General features: G+C 43.1%; 1 protein-coding gene across 4 annotated transcripts in view; it reads right to left on the reverse strand.

Moving 5' to 3' along the window:
- Nucleotides 1-325: 325 nt before the first annotated feature.
- ccdc85cb (coiled-coil domain containing 85C, b) overlaps nt 326-15346 on the reverse strand; it is a 44517-nt gene continuing 29496 nt past the window's right edge. The window contains exons 2-7 of one of the 4 annotated variants that reach the window (XM_061052511.1): nt 13599-13678; nt 12262-12303; nt 7834-7935; nt 4115-4207; nt 3645-3743; nt 326-2540 (exon numbers count right to left, since the gene is read on the reverse strand). In XM_061052511.1, the coding sequence (XP_060908494.1) occupies nt 2451-2540; nt 3645-3743; nt 4115-4207; nt 7834-7935; nt 12262-12303; nt 13599-13678 (506 nt within the window). In that variant the 3' untranslated portion in view covers nt 326-2450. Of the gene's footprint in view, nt 2541-3644; nt 3744-4114; nt 4208-7833; nt 7939-12261; nt 12304-13598; nt 13679-15346 lie in introns of all 4 variants that reach the window. The other 3 variants (XM_061052510.1, XM_061052514.1, XM_061052513.1) reach the window with 3 other exon arrangements.

Below are 15346 nucleotides of genomic sequence, written 5' to 3' on the forward strand. Positions count from 1 at the left end.
CCATTGTTTGTTCAATTTAGCCATCAAACTGTTTACCCGAGGACTTGTTACTCGTTATTGCTGAATTATGTAAGATCAGTAGCATTTGTAACTTGTCATATTTAGCGGGGTTCCTGTACCCTTTAGGATAAATGTATACTTTTGATAATCTAAACACTGTTGATAGTTTTTCATGAATTATTTGAGCGCTCACTTCAGTAGTACAAATCTGTAGCTTTACTTGCAGTACTGTGCCACCAGAGGGCAGTCTAACTCACCCACTGAAGAGAACTACACGTCTGCAGAGATGTTGACAGCAACAAATAAAGATAGCACACTGCACAGCTTTGGTAACCAACTTTGTTTATTTTCTCCCAAATTTTTCTAAAAGTGGCCTATTTCATTTCCTCTTTCACCCGCCGAATATTCCTCTCATCAGTGAAGTTCACAAAATGAAGTCACAGCCATGCTAGTCACTACAGGAATTGACTTTTACTCTGTAGGTTCTAGGACTCTGTACTGTGGTTTTAGCATTTAGGCAGAAAGAAAAGAAACACTCTAGATGTTAAAAAGTAAAAAGACAGCTGAGTTCCAAATCAAAACACCATGCAGAAAAAATGTGGCACATTTTAAATCAAATGCCTTTTTTTTTTTTTATAAAGTATTCAAAATTGTTTCATGGCTTCAAATTAGTTCCTAGAAAAAAGGACACTTTAAAAAAAACATACTTTGATTTATTTTTGAGCCATCATTTGAAAGAAGAGAGGTGCATGGCAAGTAGCCTTAAAATGTTCTAATTTGGAACAAATAACACTAGAGATGGGAGAGCTGGAGCTTTCAGTCACTGAACGTGTCTATGAAAAATCTTCACAGCTTCAGTCAATCTGATCAATCTAAAATAGGACTGTTTAGTCACTGATAGCGCTCCCATCTCTATCTAACACCCGGCAATAAATACTTTGACAAACAGTGTTTGCTCATTCTGACATCAAGAAATACTCGTTTTTAAATGTTAGTGTTTTCAGGAGACACCTAAGGGAAGACTTATCTCTCATATTCTATGAAACAAAATTCAACTTTAAGAAACATGCGCTGCATAAACACACCTGCTGAATCCAAGACCAGAGAAAAGGACTGTGCTTAAGTGGAGTGAATGTTTTTCATCTGTGATCCAAATAAGCCTTACAAACTGAAGGTAGACATCAGCTATTGGCCATGAACTTTTATATTTATCTATGATTTTATCATCACTGGGAATCATCATTTTGTATGGATTCAGCAAACGCCTTCAGCAGTCTTCAACAGAGTTGTAACCAGGGTTCAAGAGAGAAAAAGAGGATTCACAGGTTGATGCTACAGCTGTAAGAGAACCATTCAGTCTCCACACACACACGCGCACACGCACACGCACACACACGCACACATGGGCAAAAGTAAAGCTGTAGCCCTCCCAACCTGAGAAAATGATTGTCAAGCATGCACACAGCATACAATTTGAATTAATTTCATTAAGTAAGAAAATGATCTATCAATTAATCCATGGAGATGGTTTGATTCAGAATGGCCGTGAAACATTTTCAGAGGTTACAGACAAAAAGAAGAATAGCAATTAATCAGGAAAAGAAAAAAAAGGTGTTTTTTTTTTTAACCAAAAGCAAACCCTGTTTAAGGTCCACGATTCAAACTAAATAATTGATCACATGGCCACGCTAGAATACAAAATAGATAAAAGAAAAATCAACAATAACAATGAAGTAGTGCTATGGTTTTATACATAATATACACAAGTTAACAGTGATCTCTAGACTTTATAATCCATAGACTTGTCTTATGAGCAAAAGGCGCTAGGTCACAGTGGGTTTAACACTTTAGAATGCTAATGCTAGGTATACGCGTTGACCACTAGGGGGCGATACATGTGACAGGAGCTAGGGTCTCTACAGGAGGTACTATCAAGACGGATCTGAAGATACCGCCACCGTGTTGCCTTCACGTCCTGGCAACAAGTGTCGAGATTTCTGCCCCCCCGCCGCCTCTTCAGGTCTGTGCTTTAAACCATGTCACATCGCTAGCTTAGTGTAGCACAGCTATGCTATAAAGGGCTCAAAGGGGTGTGTGTGTGTGTGTGTTTATAGCTTTTACAGAGAGAGATCATTGTGTTGCTGGAAGCTTTGAAATCAACAAAGAGAAGTGGTGTATCGGTGAAACTAGCTGCCAGTCGTCAACGCTTCATAAGCTCTGAGATAAAAACATGTTTGACTAACAGGTCCATGTGGTAGCTTTCTTAGCCAGTCTTTTGTTGAAGGAATGCTGGGTGCTGTAGGCAGTAGGGAGCATGGCATGATGGGTTGTGTAGGCGCAGGTAGAATGAGGTGTTTTCAGGTGAGTGTAGGTACTGTAAATCCTGATCTCTCTCTCTCTCTCTCTCTCTCTCTCTCTCGCTCGTTCGCTCGCTCGCTCTGGATGATGTGCTACAGAGGCCCTTTGAACTGGTTCCCAGAGAGGTGCTGTCTGATGGACAGCTTTGATCCTGCTGCATCACCCAGCTTTCTCCACACCACCTGCAAACCAAAGCAGGGGGAGAAGTTGAGAGAGGGGAAGAGGAAGAGCGAGAGAGGCAGACTTAGAGGCAGAGACAGAAAAAGGACTTTCTTCTTCAAGAGTGAAATCTTCAAATGTTCACAGTTTGGCTTTGAGCTGCAGAGTCTGCACTCACACACATGTAACGGGAGAGCTATCTCTGAATCTCTGTCCTCTGTCTCTGCTGAGATCTCTCTGCGAGTGAGGGAGAGGGGTCTCTGGGGGAGCCCAGGGATATTACAGAGGTACTATTGTAGTGCTCCCCAGATTCCTGGCCTGTCACATACCTCTGCAGGGCCCAGATAGCCTTGCTCTCATTCTCTCTCTAATCAGCGGACCTTTTTATCTACGAGCGGGCCTTTCAGTGCCAGCGGAGAATGATGGCGGGAGAGGAGGGGGAGGGCCGAGCAGCGGGAGAACGGTTGGGTGAGGCTGAAGCAGGGGGTTGGTGGGTGCTCTTTTCCCTGCCGCTCTGGTTTAATTGCTCTGACAGCTCAACTACGAGCCTCTACTTACAGTGTGGAGTTGGCCGTGGAGCTGGGACGATGAGGGGGTGGGGGGGGGGGGGGGGATGGAGAGATAGATTGAGAGGAAAGAGAAAGCCGGGGACACTAGTGCAAGTGTCATTCCAAACCAAATGAGTCTAAATGAGGCTCCCTCATTAGTGAAATCAGCTCAAAGGCTGACCTGATTTGCACCGAGCGGAACAAAAAACGAAAAATCTGACCAACAGCAGAACAGACAGGAACATTCTGGACTTAAGGCTCCTTTGTTTACATCAATGCAGAGCATATTGTATGGAAAATAGTGTGATGCATTAACCAGCTTACGCTTCACTTATTTACTCCTTAATACCCGACATGTTGTGGAAGTTATTCTGCAGCCCTGCAGATGAATTTGCTTTGGTGAATCACATGCTCACCTCATGCTCTCCCTACTTCCTCCTCCTTTAAAATCATACATTTATGCAGGGCAGACAATTCGTGTGATCCTTTTTTATTTTTTTATTGCATTAAAAAGGAACTGAAATTGAAAAGCACATCAATACAATGAGAAGATTCATGAAGGGAAAGTTCCACACTTACGTTGCACATCTCTCGCACGATGGCCTTCTCTTTCTCGCTGAGGTCGTCCTCATAGTCCTCGGGAACCTGCTTGTCCAAGTTCTCGTGGACCTCCAGCACCTGATGGCACACGTTTTTTTTATCGATTAATTGAATTATCATTTAGATTGCACTATATCACCTGATTGCTCTATTCTTTACCCCGGGCTCTTGAACTGCTTTAACGCGGGAACTTCTAACAATAAATCAATAAAGTTTATTGTATCCCCTCTTACTTTATCTTTCATCTTCACTTATCTTATCTTCAGTTTGATTAGCATGCTAAAGCAATTTCTCACTACAGGAAGTTGCAACAGAGTATGCAGTGGCAAAAAGGGCTCAAACTCAATATTGGACTGTACAGAAAGAAGTTGCAAAACAAGATATTAGTAAATTACAGAGGGAAACTACATTTTTGTCCTGGACACAATGACACTGAGTTAATCTAGTACCTTCATGGCGTGCACCACGGCCTCAGGCTTCTGGACGCAGGACAGGTAGCCTGTGGCAGGAGAGGACTCGCTGGTAGGGAGACGACCGGTTCCCTGAAATGGGAAGAAGAAAGAGCGCAGCGTTTTTTAGAGAAGAGGTGGCCTGGGACAAGGTTAAGCAGTCAACATCTTAAACCAACAACATCCGGCTAACATTTTCTGCAGACCGTCACGCCCTTATCTCATCAATTCTGCTGTCACAGTGTTTAACCCGGAGGTCACATGAGCATCACCTCACGTAGCTCCTCATGTGAGCCAATTCCAGGAAACCTTGCTCAACAACAGGAAATAAACGGCCCTCTCCGTATCAGAGGGTGTTTTTCACTCTGATTTAAACAGGAGAGACTTCTTCTCGTGCAGCACTGAAAATGCCATCGCTTTCATCCTGACTCACATCACCTCTCCTTTCTCTGTGTTTAGCTTCCCTTTTCGCATTCCTCTCCCAGCCAGGTCTGCTACCTGCATGGTGTGATTTAACCTGCTGTGATGGGAGCAGCCAGCCAGGATGAGGACTGGGGGTTTGCTTGACTCATCCTACCCCCTGGTTAGTTCCAGACAGTGGCTCTCTGTTAGAGGGACACAGAGATCTCTGGGACACACAATGGCACCATTCAGCGTAACCTGGCATCGGGGCCCTGCATTAGACACAGCTCTGTGGCTCTGTTAGCCTGGGTTCAATTCTCTGCTCGCTAGTGATGCGCTTGTCAGCTCCCTCCGCACCCACTGGCCCCATTTAGGTGCCAGAATGAGCCCACACAACCTAATAGCACAGAGATAAAATAATAATCCCACTGCAGCAGAGAGGGAGGTTTGGTGGAAACAGCCCAACAGTTAAATCATATCAAATAAACCACATGAAAAACAGACTTTGTTTGCTGATTCTGCAGGTTTTGCCTGACAACTGCAAATCTGAAATCCACTTCAAGAAATACTGTTACATAAGTTTGTGTTTAATGTACAGGTATTACATTGTGGCTTAAATATGTAAAAATGAAAGGTGAAAGGCCATCAGTATGACTACAGTCTAAAGGCAAAAACAGAAATGTAGCAGTTGTGTTGCGTTTGTTTCCCTGCAAAAGTTGTCATCCACACACAGTTGTGGTTTTCATAAAGTCAAACATGCTCTGCCTGGGAGCACGGAGATGAGTCGCCTGCCTCCACTTATTACCGTCATGAGCTTAGGTTTCATAAAAGAATGTACAAAATGAAAAGGTTAACATGAAATTTGTATTAAAACAGATTCTTCTGCACGCACGGAAGAATCTGAGCTCCCTCGGAAATTCATCAACCAGGTTTGAAAAACTCTACTTGCAGCTTCTGTGCGTGTTGTCTTTTTAATTTTGCATAAAAATAATTAATTTGACAGCTTGTGGTTTTTCTTCACAGATTCTGGTTTAACATGTAAAAAATGCACATAATGAGGTATAAAGTAACTTCACATGTCAACTATAACACAGAAAGATACAGTTCACATGTTGAGTACATAAAACATAAAATGATACAATTATGCATGACACTTGAAGCTAATCTTGAAGAATATAAAAACATGTCAATTCATTGATATGCCTCTTTAGAAGTGTGTATCAGTACAAAGGGAATAGTGGGTATTCTATATACATACAAAATGATATGCAACCACTATTATGATAAATACAAAGATATTTCCCACAAGTGTGTTTTCTCTTGTTTAAAGGTCAAATGTTATGCAGCTCTGATGCTGTTGTACTTTGAAGTCAACTGCATGAAAAAGAATATGTAAATGGCCATCACCACTCTTCTGTTGTTTAGAATCATTTGAAATGTGTAAACACGTCCTGCTAGCATCAGTTTCTGTTTTGCCGGAGCTGTTGTGGAACAGAAACAGATTTGGACAGCGGACAAACGCAGGCAGCTCGAGGCATGTTTACTGTTCATATGGATGTACATTTTGGGACGGCTCGCCTGCATAAACAGGCTGGATTTGGGCCTTGCAGGATGAGGAGGGGAGGACGACAAACATTGTAAGAATCAATGGTTTGTTCTTTTCAGCATACAGGATCAGATCTGACTGTTGGATGTTTTGTGAGAATCACGCAGGCCGGCCGCTTCCTGACGATCTCACGCTCGCACACTGAACCTGAAACGGGGGCCTGGATTGGACAAAGGACTCAATATGAAAGGTAAGATGATAGATGTGTATATACAACATGCTGTTGCAGTCTTTGGCCATCACATCTCTCATCTTCACTTTCGCTCTTTGTCTCCTTCTCCATCTTCTAACGAGCACTTCTTCTTTTGTGGTTGAACTTAGGTCACATTATCGAGCAGCAAATCAATCATCATACAGATAAACAAGATTATTTCTCAACGACAACACGCCGTCATAAAAGGAGGACATAGTCATAGTAATAAAATGATTCTTAGATACTAATCATTTAGGTTGTGATTTCTCTCTAGCTGTGAAGAGGAATGGAGCAAGCTGCTTTAGCTCTGCCGGTTAGTTTTGGTAGCTAAGTTTCATTTGATGTACTGGATGTAAATACTTATAACAACTGGAACAACCTTGTTTGGTTTACTCTGTAACCCAGTGCTGTGTTAAACTCCACTAGTCCATATATTTTTGTTTGACATTTTCTCTGGTATCAAGGTAAAAACAGCTTATAAAAGGGCAAAAGTAGATTACTACAAATAAGATCATCGGAAAAGGTGAAACAAGCACCTGATTTAATTGAGTGATGCATAAACCTCCACTAAGAATGACGTCAAGTCCATATCATGACCTTGTTTCATGTGAACCCGCAACGTAACATTACATGCGAGAAGGCAACTATCGAGTTAATTTGCAGTTTATCCCTCCTCCTGCAGGAGAGACCTCAAGTGGGGTCAAAGTTCATGGACATTATTGAGCGGCATAAACCTCCGCGAGGAGGCAGGTTTGACCCATGAGCTTTAAAAAGGTGCAAGCCGACTCTGAACGCACTTGACCCACGCCCCACACTGAGGGCCCGTGATTAAAACAAAATATTGATTCGTACACACAGGGATGGGTTATTCCTCTGGTTAGTGGCGTAGCCCAGCTCTGACCTCCCTTAAGCAGTCAGAAAACAATTACCCAGCCTCTCCTCCCCCAGACAATGGCAGGGTCAGGGGTGGCGATGGATTTCAGAGGATTATTACGTTCATAGTGGGATTCAGTTCAAACAGGCTCCGGGGAAGAGGGAGCTAAAGGGCCAGGATATGAGAGGAAGAGAGGGACAGTCTAACATCTTAACTTCCAATCCTCATTTGATTCTGTTTCACTTTCTCTCCTTTCTCCCTTTCCAGTCAGTCTCAACCCCCTGCCTCCTTCCATTCCCCCTTTTTTTCTGCCCTCTCTCTTTCTCTGTGTGTGTTTCATTTCCTGTCATTTGTGAGAGAGTGAGGTTGCATGTGAAGGTATCATTGGAGAGTTAGAAATAAGGTAAATTAGAGCTGACTTGACTTGATTCCGCCGCGGAGGGACTGGCTCAGTCTTCTCTACAATTAAGTGTGTGTGAAATTAAATCCTGTCTCCGTACGTAACCACCTTTGTGTAAGCAGTGTGACAGTGTTGATCTTAGAGAGACTGAATGCGTGGGTGTTTCTCTACGCGAGTACCCTTCTTGTGCGGTACCTTGTGCATGCGAGTGTGTGTGTGTGTTCAGCCTCTTGGGGTTACTGACCATGTGCATGGCGTCCTGGCGTTGTGGCAGTGAGGACAGCTGGGACTCGGAGTGGTAGAGGGTCATCCCCTTCCTCAGGGCACGGAGGTCACCTGGGTTACACTGCTGATCGCACAAACAAAACACACACACACCAACAACAAAAAAAAACAGATGAGGCTTCGATGCAAGACCAAATATTTCAACAAAAACTTGACAAACTTGAGTCATACCAGTTTTTATTCACAAGCGCTTTCAAGGTTTAGTTGAATCATTTCACCGTATTAAATGTTTCCATCGTTACTGTTACAAAGAAATCAATTTATTTGCATGTGCTTAACACTTTAATGTGAACACCAATACCAGTGATGAGCAAATATCCCCAGTCTGCAAACTGGTCAGGCTGTGTTGTGACATGTGTTCTGTCCTCCTCCTACACTGACACATGCACTCTCTTCATCTTTCACGCCATTGCTCCGAGCAAGCTTCATAAATGGCACTTTAGTGACGCTGGGCTGTGCCACTGTGTGTCATCGATAGTACGCCGTTATGCTGGATCAAAGTTCAGAAGATCTGTCCTTATTAGCAGCTAAAGACCACTAGTCACTTGGGGCGGTAACCAGCCTGTCTCATGTCTGCAGGCAGGGACATGGCAGCAGCGCTGTTCCTTCTGACATTTTTCATGTCACGCACGAGTGTTCCCTCTGTGCGGGGCGCGCCGTGTAAACACACACGTGATGCCTACGAGTGCTCAGGCAATAAATAGCCCCAATGAGCAGTGGGTGTGCGACGTTGTGCCGCGCTGTCTGCTGCCTCTGTATTAGCGGCATGTCTCTCTGCGACACACACACACACACACACACACACACACACACACACACACACACACACACACACACACACACACACACACACACACACACACACACACACACACACACACACACACACACACACACACACACACACACACACACACACACACACACACACACACACACACACACACACACACACACACACACACACACACACACACACACACACACACACACACACACACACACACACACACACACACACACACACACACACACACACACACACACACACACACACACACACACACACACACACACACACACACACACACACACACAAAGCTACAATCAGCATTCCCCTTGTCTCTCCCTGTCCTTTGATGTTCTCCCTCCTCTCCTGCTCCAGCTTGGTATCCTGCTGCCGTTTCCTCTAACCTTTCACAATCCCTCCCCATGGCTCTTCTTGATCTACCCTCTGGGTTTCCATATTCATGCTCCCTCCATTCTGCGTGTTATCCAACATCTCTTTGTCATTTCTCCAAGCTTCTTGTCATTTAGCAAGACATGCCTTAAATGTCATATCCAGAACACTTACAGAACACTTAATCCATGGAAAGATCATGTCCTTCATTTAAAAAAAACAAAACAAAAAAAAAAAAAGATTCCTGTTTTGCTGACTCTAGCTTGAGCAACAAACCGACACACATCTACAACTTTACCACCGCGCCCCGTCTGTTGACCTTGACCACTGAGACCAAACAAAGCCATTTGTTAGCTCGACAGCTGGGGACAGTTGACCCTCTGCAGTCCAAACCCCAGACCCCGCCGTCTGCACATCCATCACAATGTTCTTGGTGGTGACAGGGAGAAGCTGTGGCATCACGCATCACTTCCTGTTGGAGTTATGAGGGGGCAGGGGTGATGCAGCCTTGACAATAACGAAGAGAGAGGACGGCAGCATGCACCTTTAGAGCTGGGATTCAGCTGAACACAGAGCAGAATCAGTAAAGGACGACCTTACATTTTTTGTTATCTTACTTGTAATACAACACTTAAGCTCCTTGTATGCTCTAAAACATCAATGTTCAGCGTAAGGATGCTTACTTTCTGCCTGGAGCTGCAGCTTTAGCCTCAATGTTTAATCACAATGTAATGAATGACACTAGCTTATTTCAGACCACTTTAAAAATGTTTGTTATTTATTTTTGAAAGAGTTAACAAGAAACATTATAAAAACAGCCAGTCAGCCTTCTGCAGGATCCAATGATTTAATGAATAACTTAGTAATTTGGAGTGGTAGATCTTGCAGTGTAATCATTGGTGTTCATATAGCGTGCAAAATGGAACACTTGACTTGTGTAGCAGCCATAACTACAGCAAGGTCTGCTCTTTCTTCTTCTAGGGCAATCAGTCATATCGAAACTTTGACACACAGTAATACACAATTTCATTAACCTCAAGGCTCCTGCGCCCTGCTGCGGTCCTCTCTCATAGATTGAGCTAGATTAGCCTACAGTTAACGGATAGAGGGTCATCTTAATCCATCGTATAAATCATTCAATTCTCAGAGTCACACTGAGAACTTTCGTGTTAATGACAAAGTAGACGAGAGCATGTCGGGAAAGCCACCGAGCGCCTCACACTTCACTGAGCTGACAGCAATGAGTAACGGTTGAAAGACACTGGAGATCCGTGTGAGAGAGGAGCAAGGGAGCGGATCGTGGCTGGGCATGTTGGGAGTGCGAGCGTGGGCGCGCGCGCGTGAACACACACACCTGTTTCCCTCACTGCGTTCACACCTGTGCGCGGTGTAGGCCCTTGTTAATATTCACCGTGGTACCTTGTTGTTAACTGCTCCCTTTGGTACGGTCAAGTCCTTCAGCAGAGCTGGTGTCAACATTCCTGTGATAAGAGGCTATTGTTTCCTACAGGCTCAATACCAGTTTCACTAGGCCAGTTTCATAACACAGGAAGTTAGGCAATACGTCCACTGAGGCAACTAATTCACTGTAACAATCCCACCTGCTAGCAGTCAGACAAACTGAGTTAGAACAGTATTGCATAAGAGTAAAATTAAAAAGTAAACTCCAGCTCATTTTTTCCATTATGTACCAGAGAAGTTCATTTAATAAAAAGATAAAAAGCAGTTTATTTATGACAAAGACATCAAGTTCTTTTTTTTTTTTTTTACACCCGACAGACATTCCTTCATATTTTAGATGCACTCACACACCAGTCGTCTGCCATGCATTATTGATACATTGGTCTACCTGTGTTAACCTCCCACCTTCAATTATTCAGCCCACCAGACGTCCCAACAAGCGAGGACGAGCGTGTATCATTTATGCACCATGGCACAAGCAAAGCATTCATTCACCTGAGGTAACGTGTACTCAACACTCACTGGGCTGTGCAAAAAAACAAAAAAACAATCCAAGGACAGAAAGAGGCCTTCTTGCCAAGTTCGGCCACATACAGGCAGAGCCACCTGTGCTCAATTGTTAGCCTAGCATGCTAGCAGTGCATAACAGGGACTGGACACAGAGGCAACACTCGTGCTCGGTGATGCAATCCACTTCATGTGGGCGAACAATACTGATACTGTAACAAGTGTGACATAGTTCTATGGTGATGTTGAAGGCTGCCATTTGTTTAATGGAACTATTTTGTGCACAAAATATTTGGTAAATCACCAAGGAGCTACGAAGTTATATTTATGACTTTTTTTAAGAAAACGCTCATTCACCTGATGACAGTTAGATGAGACAATTGAGGCCACTTTCATGTGTGTACCATAAATAATCTACAAAAAATAGCTGCTTGACTTAGCTTAGCTTAGCATGAAGATTGGAAATGCCTCTGTCCAAACAAGATGTGCCAATGAGCGCCTTTAAAGTTCAATAATTGAAAATGTTATATCTTCTTTTCTCTTCTTTTTTTTTTTTTAATCCTTTTTAATATGCTAAGTGTTTAAATGGGAATTGTGGCTTAGGTATTTCTTGGCCAGGTACAATGACTTCCTGGAGTCATGTCGTCACTTTAAAGTTGCCAGAGACTCCACCAAATGCAGGTTTTGATCGCCAGGTCCTGTAGCCACATGTTGAAGTGTCCTTCGGCAAGACACTGAGCTGCAAATTGCTCTGGCTGGGGGTGTAAATGCGTGTGAATGGAGCAGTTAAGCCATTCAAGTAGCAGCCTCTCCCTTCACTGTATGAATGTGGTGTGAATGGCTGAATGTAACATCTAGTTTATGAGGGCTTTGAGTGATCTGAAGACTTGAAAAGCATTATACAAGACCATGAAAGTGGTATCACTCTTCTCTCAGGCACAGCAAAAGGTGAATAAACATATTGCCCAAACTAGTCCTACTAATATTACCATAGAGCTGTTTCAGCAGCTTTGTTAAAGTGTCAACATCGACACATTATTCAGTTCATTGTAACAGGAAGTGAGTGCATTACGCTGTACAGTTGTGTCTCTGATTGTGTCCATTGTCTGCATATTGGAAAGCGTCAAGCTCCAAGCTGTGAAAGTCCCGCCACCACCAAACAGATAGAAGACTGAGAAAAAGCAAGACAGGGCTGAACCAACTGACCAGCAGAGGGGCCGACACATTTCACAACGTTACCTTTTTCGTCTGTATCTGTGATAAACTATAGCGGTTATGAGCCTAGAGAGAGAAAAACATAACGTGTACTGGTTCATTAATAGATTCTTGTCTCGTGGGAGCCATTATTAACATCAATGATGGCAACTGTACATAAGAAGACACTGTAAGAAAAAGTATTTTTAAGCTTTTACAGTCATATACAAATGATTGTACATTCAGAATGTGACAGTCTTGTTCTACTTTCAACTTTTAGTTGTATTGCTGTAAAAATAAAATATACTCCTGTAAAGACAAGACATCTTCATTTTCAAAAGTGAACATGGACAATTATTTAACTCAAAAAAAAAGCACGTTCATAATTGAAGTCCTGGCGGCTGTGAGACAAAGTGAAGCACCTCACTGTAGCATGTAAGGGCCAATTATGTGGATAACTTAGGTTTCTGTATCAGTGATTTCAGCCCACACTCTTCTGCCTACATATAAATCTGCTGGGAGATAATTGGGCGAAAAGAAATCACTTTATAAAAAGAATAAAGGCTTTGAATCAAAAGGCCATTTTAAACTGTGAAATTCCAAGTCGACTGTCTGCAGCCTGACTCGCATTCAAATGAACTGAAACACATCATAAAAGAGAAAAAAAAAGATCCATAAAGAGGCTTTGATGTGCACATATTTACCAGTAATTAAGGAGCCATAGCTGTGACCGTTGTGCTGGTTGACCCCTAACATGACCAATTGATGTTTCAGTTCAAATTTGGAGCCCCGAGTCCACTGTCTGTGGGCGTGAGCGTGAAACACACACCTCTGCAGACTGACATGTGAACTCCTGGTGAACCAGACTAAAAAAACCAAACCCCATCCCCTCTCCCTTCTCACACTCACACCTCAACTCACTCAGCCCTCCATCCGAAATAAAAATTAAAAAAAAATGGAGAGAAGTCAGAGCAAGGTCAACGTTTGGGAGAAATACTTTGCTCTGTCATCGTCACTTAATGCCTCTTTCTCCTCCTTTTTCCTTCCTCTCTTCTCTCACAGCTCGCCTCGGGGGCTAACATCACTGCTCGCTACAGAAGCTTACTGACTCCCCATGAATAAAACATAGATAAACATATTCTCCCACTAACAGGCAGGCTTGTTGTGAGTGAATAGCTTCACAGAGGCATCAGGCAACCACTTTATCTCATCACAAGTGCACGTCACATGTTTGGGGCGAATTTGGAAGTTGCCAAAGTGGTATTTAGTGAGGGTAAGTTCAAAACTGGACCGGGGGAAAATGGACAGGGCAAAAAAAACCAAAACAACAACATGATGATTGTGCAGTAGTGTTTACAAGTGTCTGTTTATGTGTGGCTCACCTGTGTGAGAAGCTTAGTGTTATCGTCCTCGAGGATCCGCACTTTCGTCTCCAGCTGCCTGATGTAGTTGGAGGAGGAATCTGAAGAAGAGAAGGAGAGCTGATTAGCATCTCAAAGACCTCGAGCAGAAAAGCAGGCGAGCATGGCCATGGGAGTTAAAGGACCACGTAGAACTCAAAAAGTTTGCTTGCACTTTTACAGACCTATAAACCCACTCCAAGGGGTTTCACGCCCTTATTCAACCCCCTGACCATGAAGAGGAAATATGTACAATGTTTAGTTTTATGGAGTTTGTTGGATTAAGTGTGGACTGGACACATTTTCTAGTCAGTTGGAGAACATGAGTCTCTGAAGACTAAAATAACCATGAACATTATATATTATATCACGTTATCAAAAGAGGTGAAACAGTCAGAAAAAGAAAAAGCAGGAAAAACAAAATGAAGAGTACAGCCACAGACAAGTCGTCGGCTTTGCAAGAATTATGTCATAAACCAAAGACTCATCCCTTAAGTCCATTGAGCCCACTTTCTTTTAGGAAAATTGCAAAGTCATTATTGTGTATTTCTGTTAAACTGTCCACCATGTGTGGTTCCTTTCACAAAGTCCTCATGTGCTATAAAAACTTGTTGTATCCTGATGTCAAGGGTCAAGCACTCAGCGCTCTCACCCAGATTAGCAGTGCTTGACCTAACTTTCGACCCCGTTCTTGACTGGAGCCATCTTTCCAGTTTGGTTCACATTCCCCCGCTCGCTTGCTCCCTCACTCACTCACTCACTCACTCACTCGTTGTAAAAAAAACAAAAAACAGACAATCGTGATATATTTGAGAATTTATGCAAAACTGTCTCCATACTGTTTACGCCCGCCAAACAATCTAACTGTGGCCTAATTGCTCCACAGAGATTCCCCCAACTGTTGTTTATCAGCATTCTGCTTTCACATGAATCAACTTCGCTGAGTTCAAACCAGGGACAGAGAGCCGAGCGAAGAGTGGAGGTGCAGTTTGAATCAGTAGGTGGCACAGAGCCTGTTATCTAAAAAGGCATGTTTAATTTACAGCGAGATCAAAGACGAGAGAAGCATAGGAAGCACACTCCGGCAGCTAACGGAGGAGAACGCCACTGAGCACAGATTTATTTTATTTTGTTTTCTAAATGGGAAGTCGAGACAGACGGAGAGAAGAGAGTGGTGGGGAGTTCTAAGAAAGTCGACTGGGAGGCTGCACTGGGTTGAGATAAATGGAGATGAGAAGTCAATGTTGTGCAGTGCAGCACACACACATTCTCACACACACACACACACACACACACACACGATACTGCAGCTTGTTGCATCAGTGAGGCAGCTTGACCTAAGTTTGTTTATACTTAACTGACCTTAACAAGTCCACACAGCCTGTGAGATTCATGCAAAATATTTGATTTGAATTTTTGCAACCAGGGGGCGCTATTCTGCAGAACTGAAAAAGCAGCAATGATCGATCAGAGACAGATTATAATTCTTAGTTTTTCTTTGCACACGAAGCATGTATAGAAGTAACAAGAAAGCTAGTTTCCACAATCAGGCAAAAACAGACCAGAGAGACCAGGTGAAAACATGCAGCTAGATTTCTGCCTGAGAATGTCTTGACCATTTGGTTAACTTTCTGGGGGGATTTTAAAGGTTCTGTGTCCGAAACAGTTACCAGAGATGACAAAATTTTTTTTAATGTTTATGTAGATTTAAAAATGTATGTACCAAAAGT

Source organism: Labrus mixtus, chromosome 12 (genome assembly GCF_963584025.1).
Source record: "Labrus mixtus chromosome 12, fLabMix1.1, whole genome shotgun sequence".
Taxonomy (NCBI): domain Eukaryota; kingdom Metazoa; phylum Chordata; class Actinopteri; order Labriformes; family Labridae; genus Labrus; species Labrus mixtus.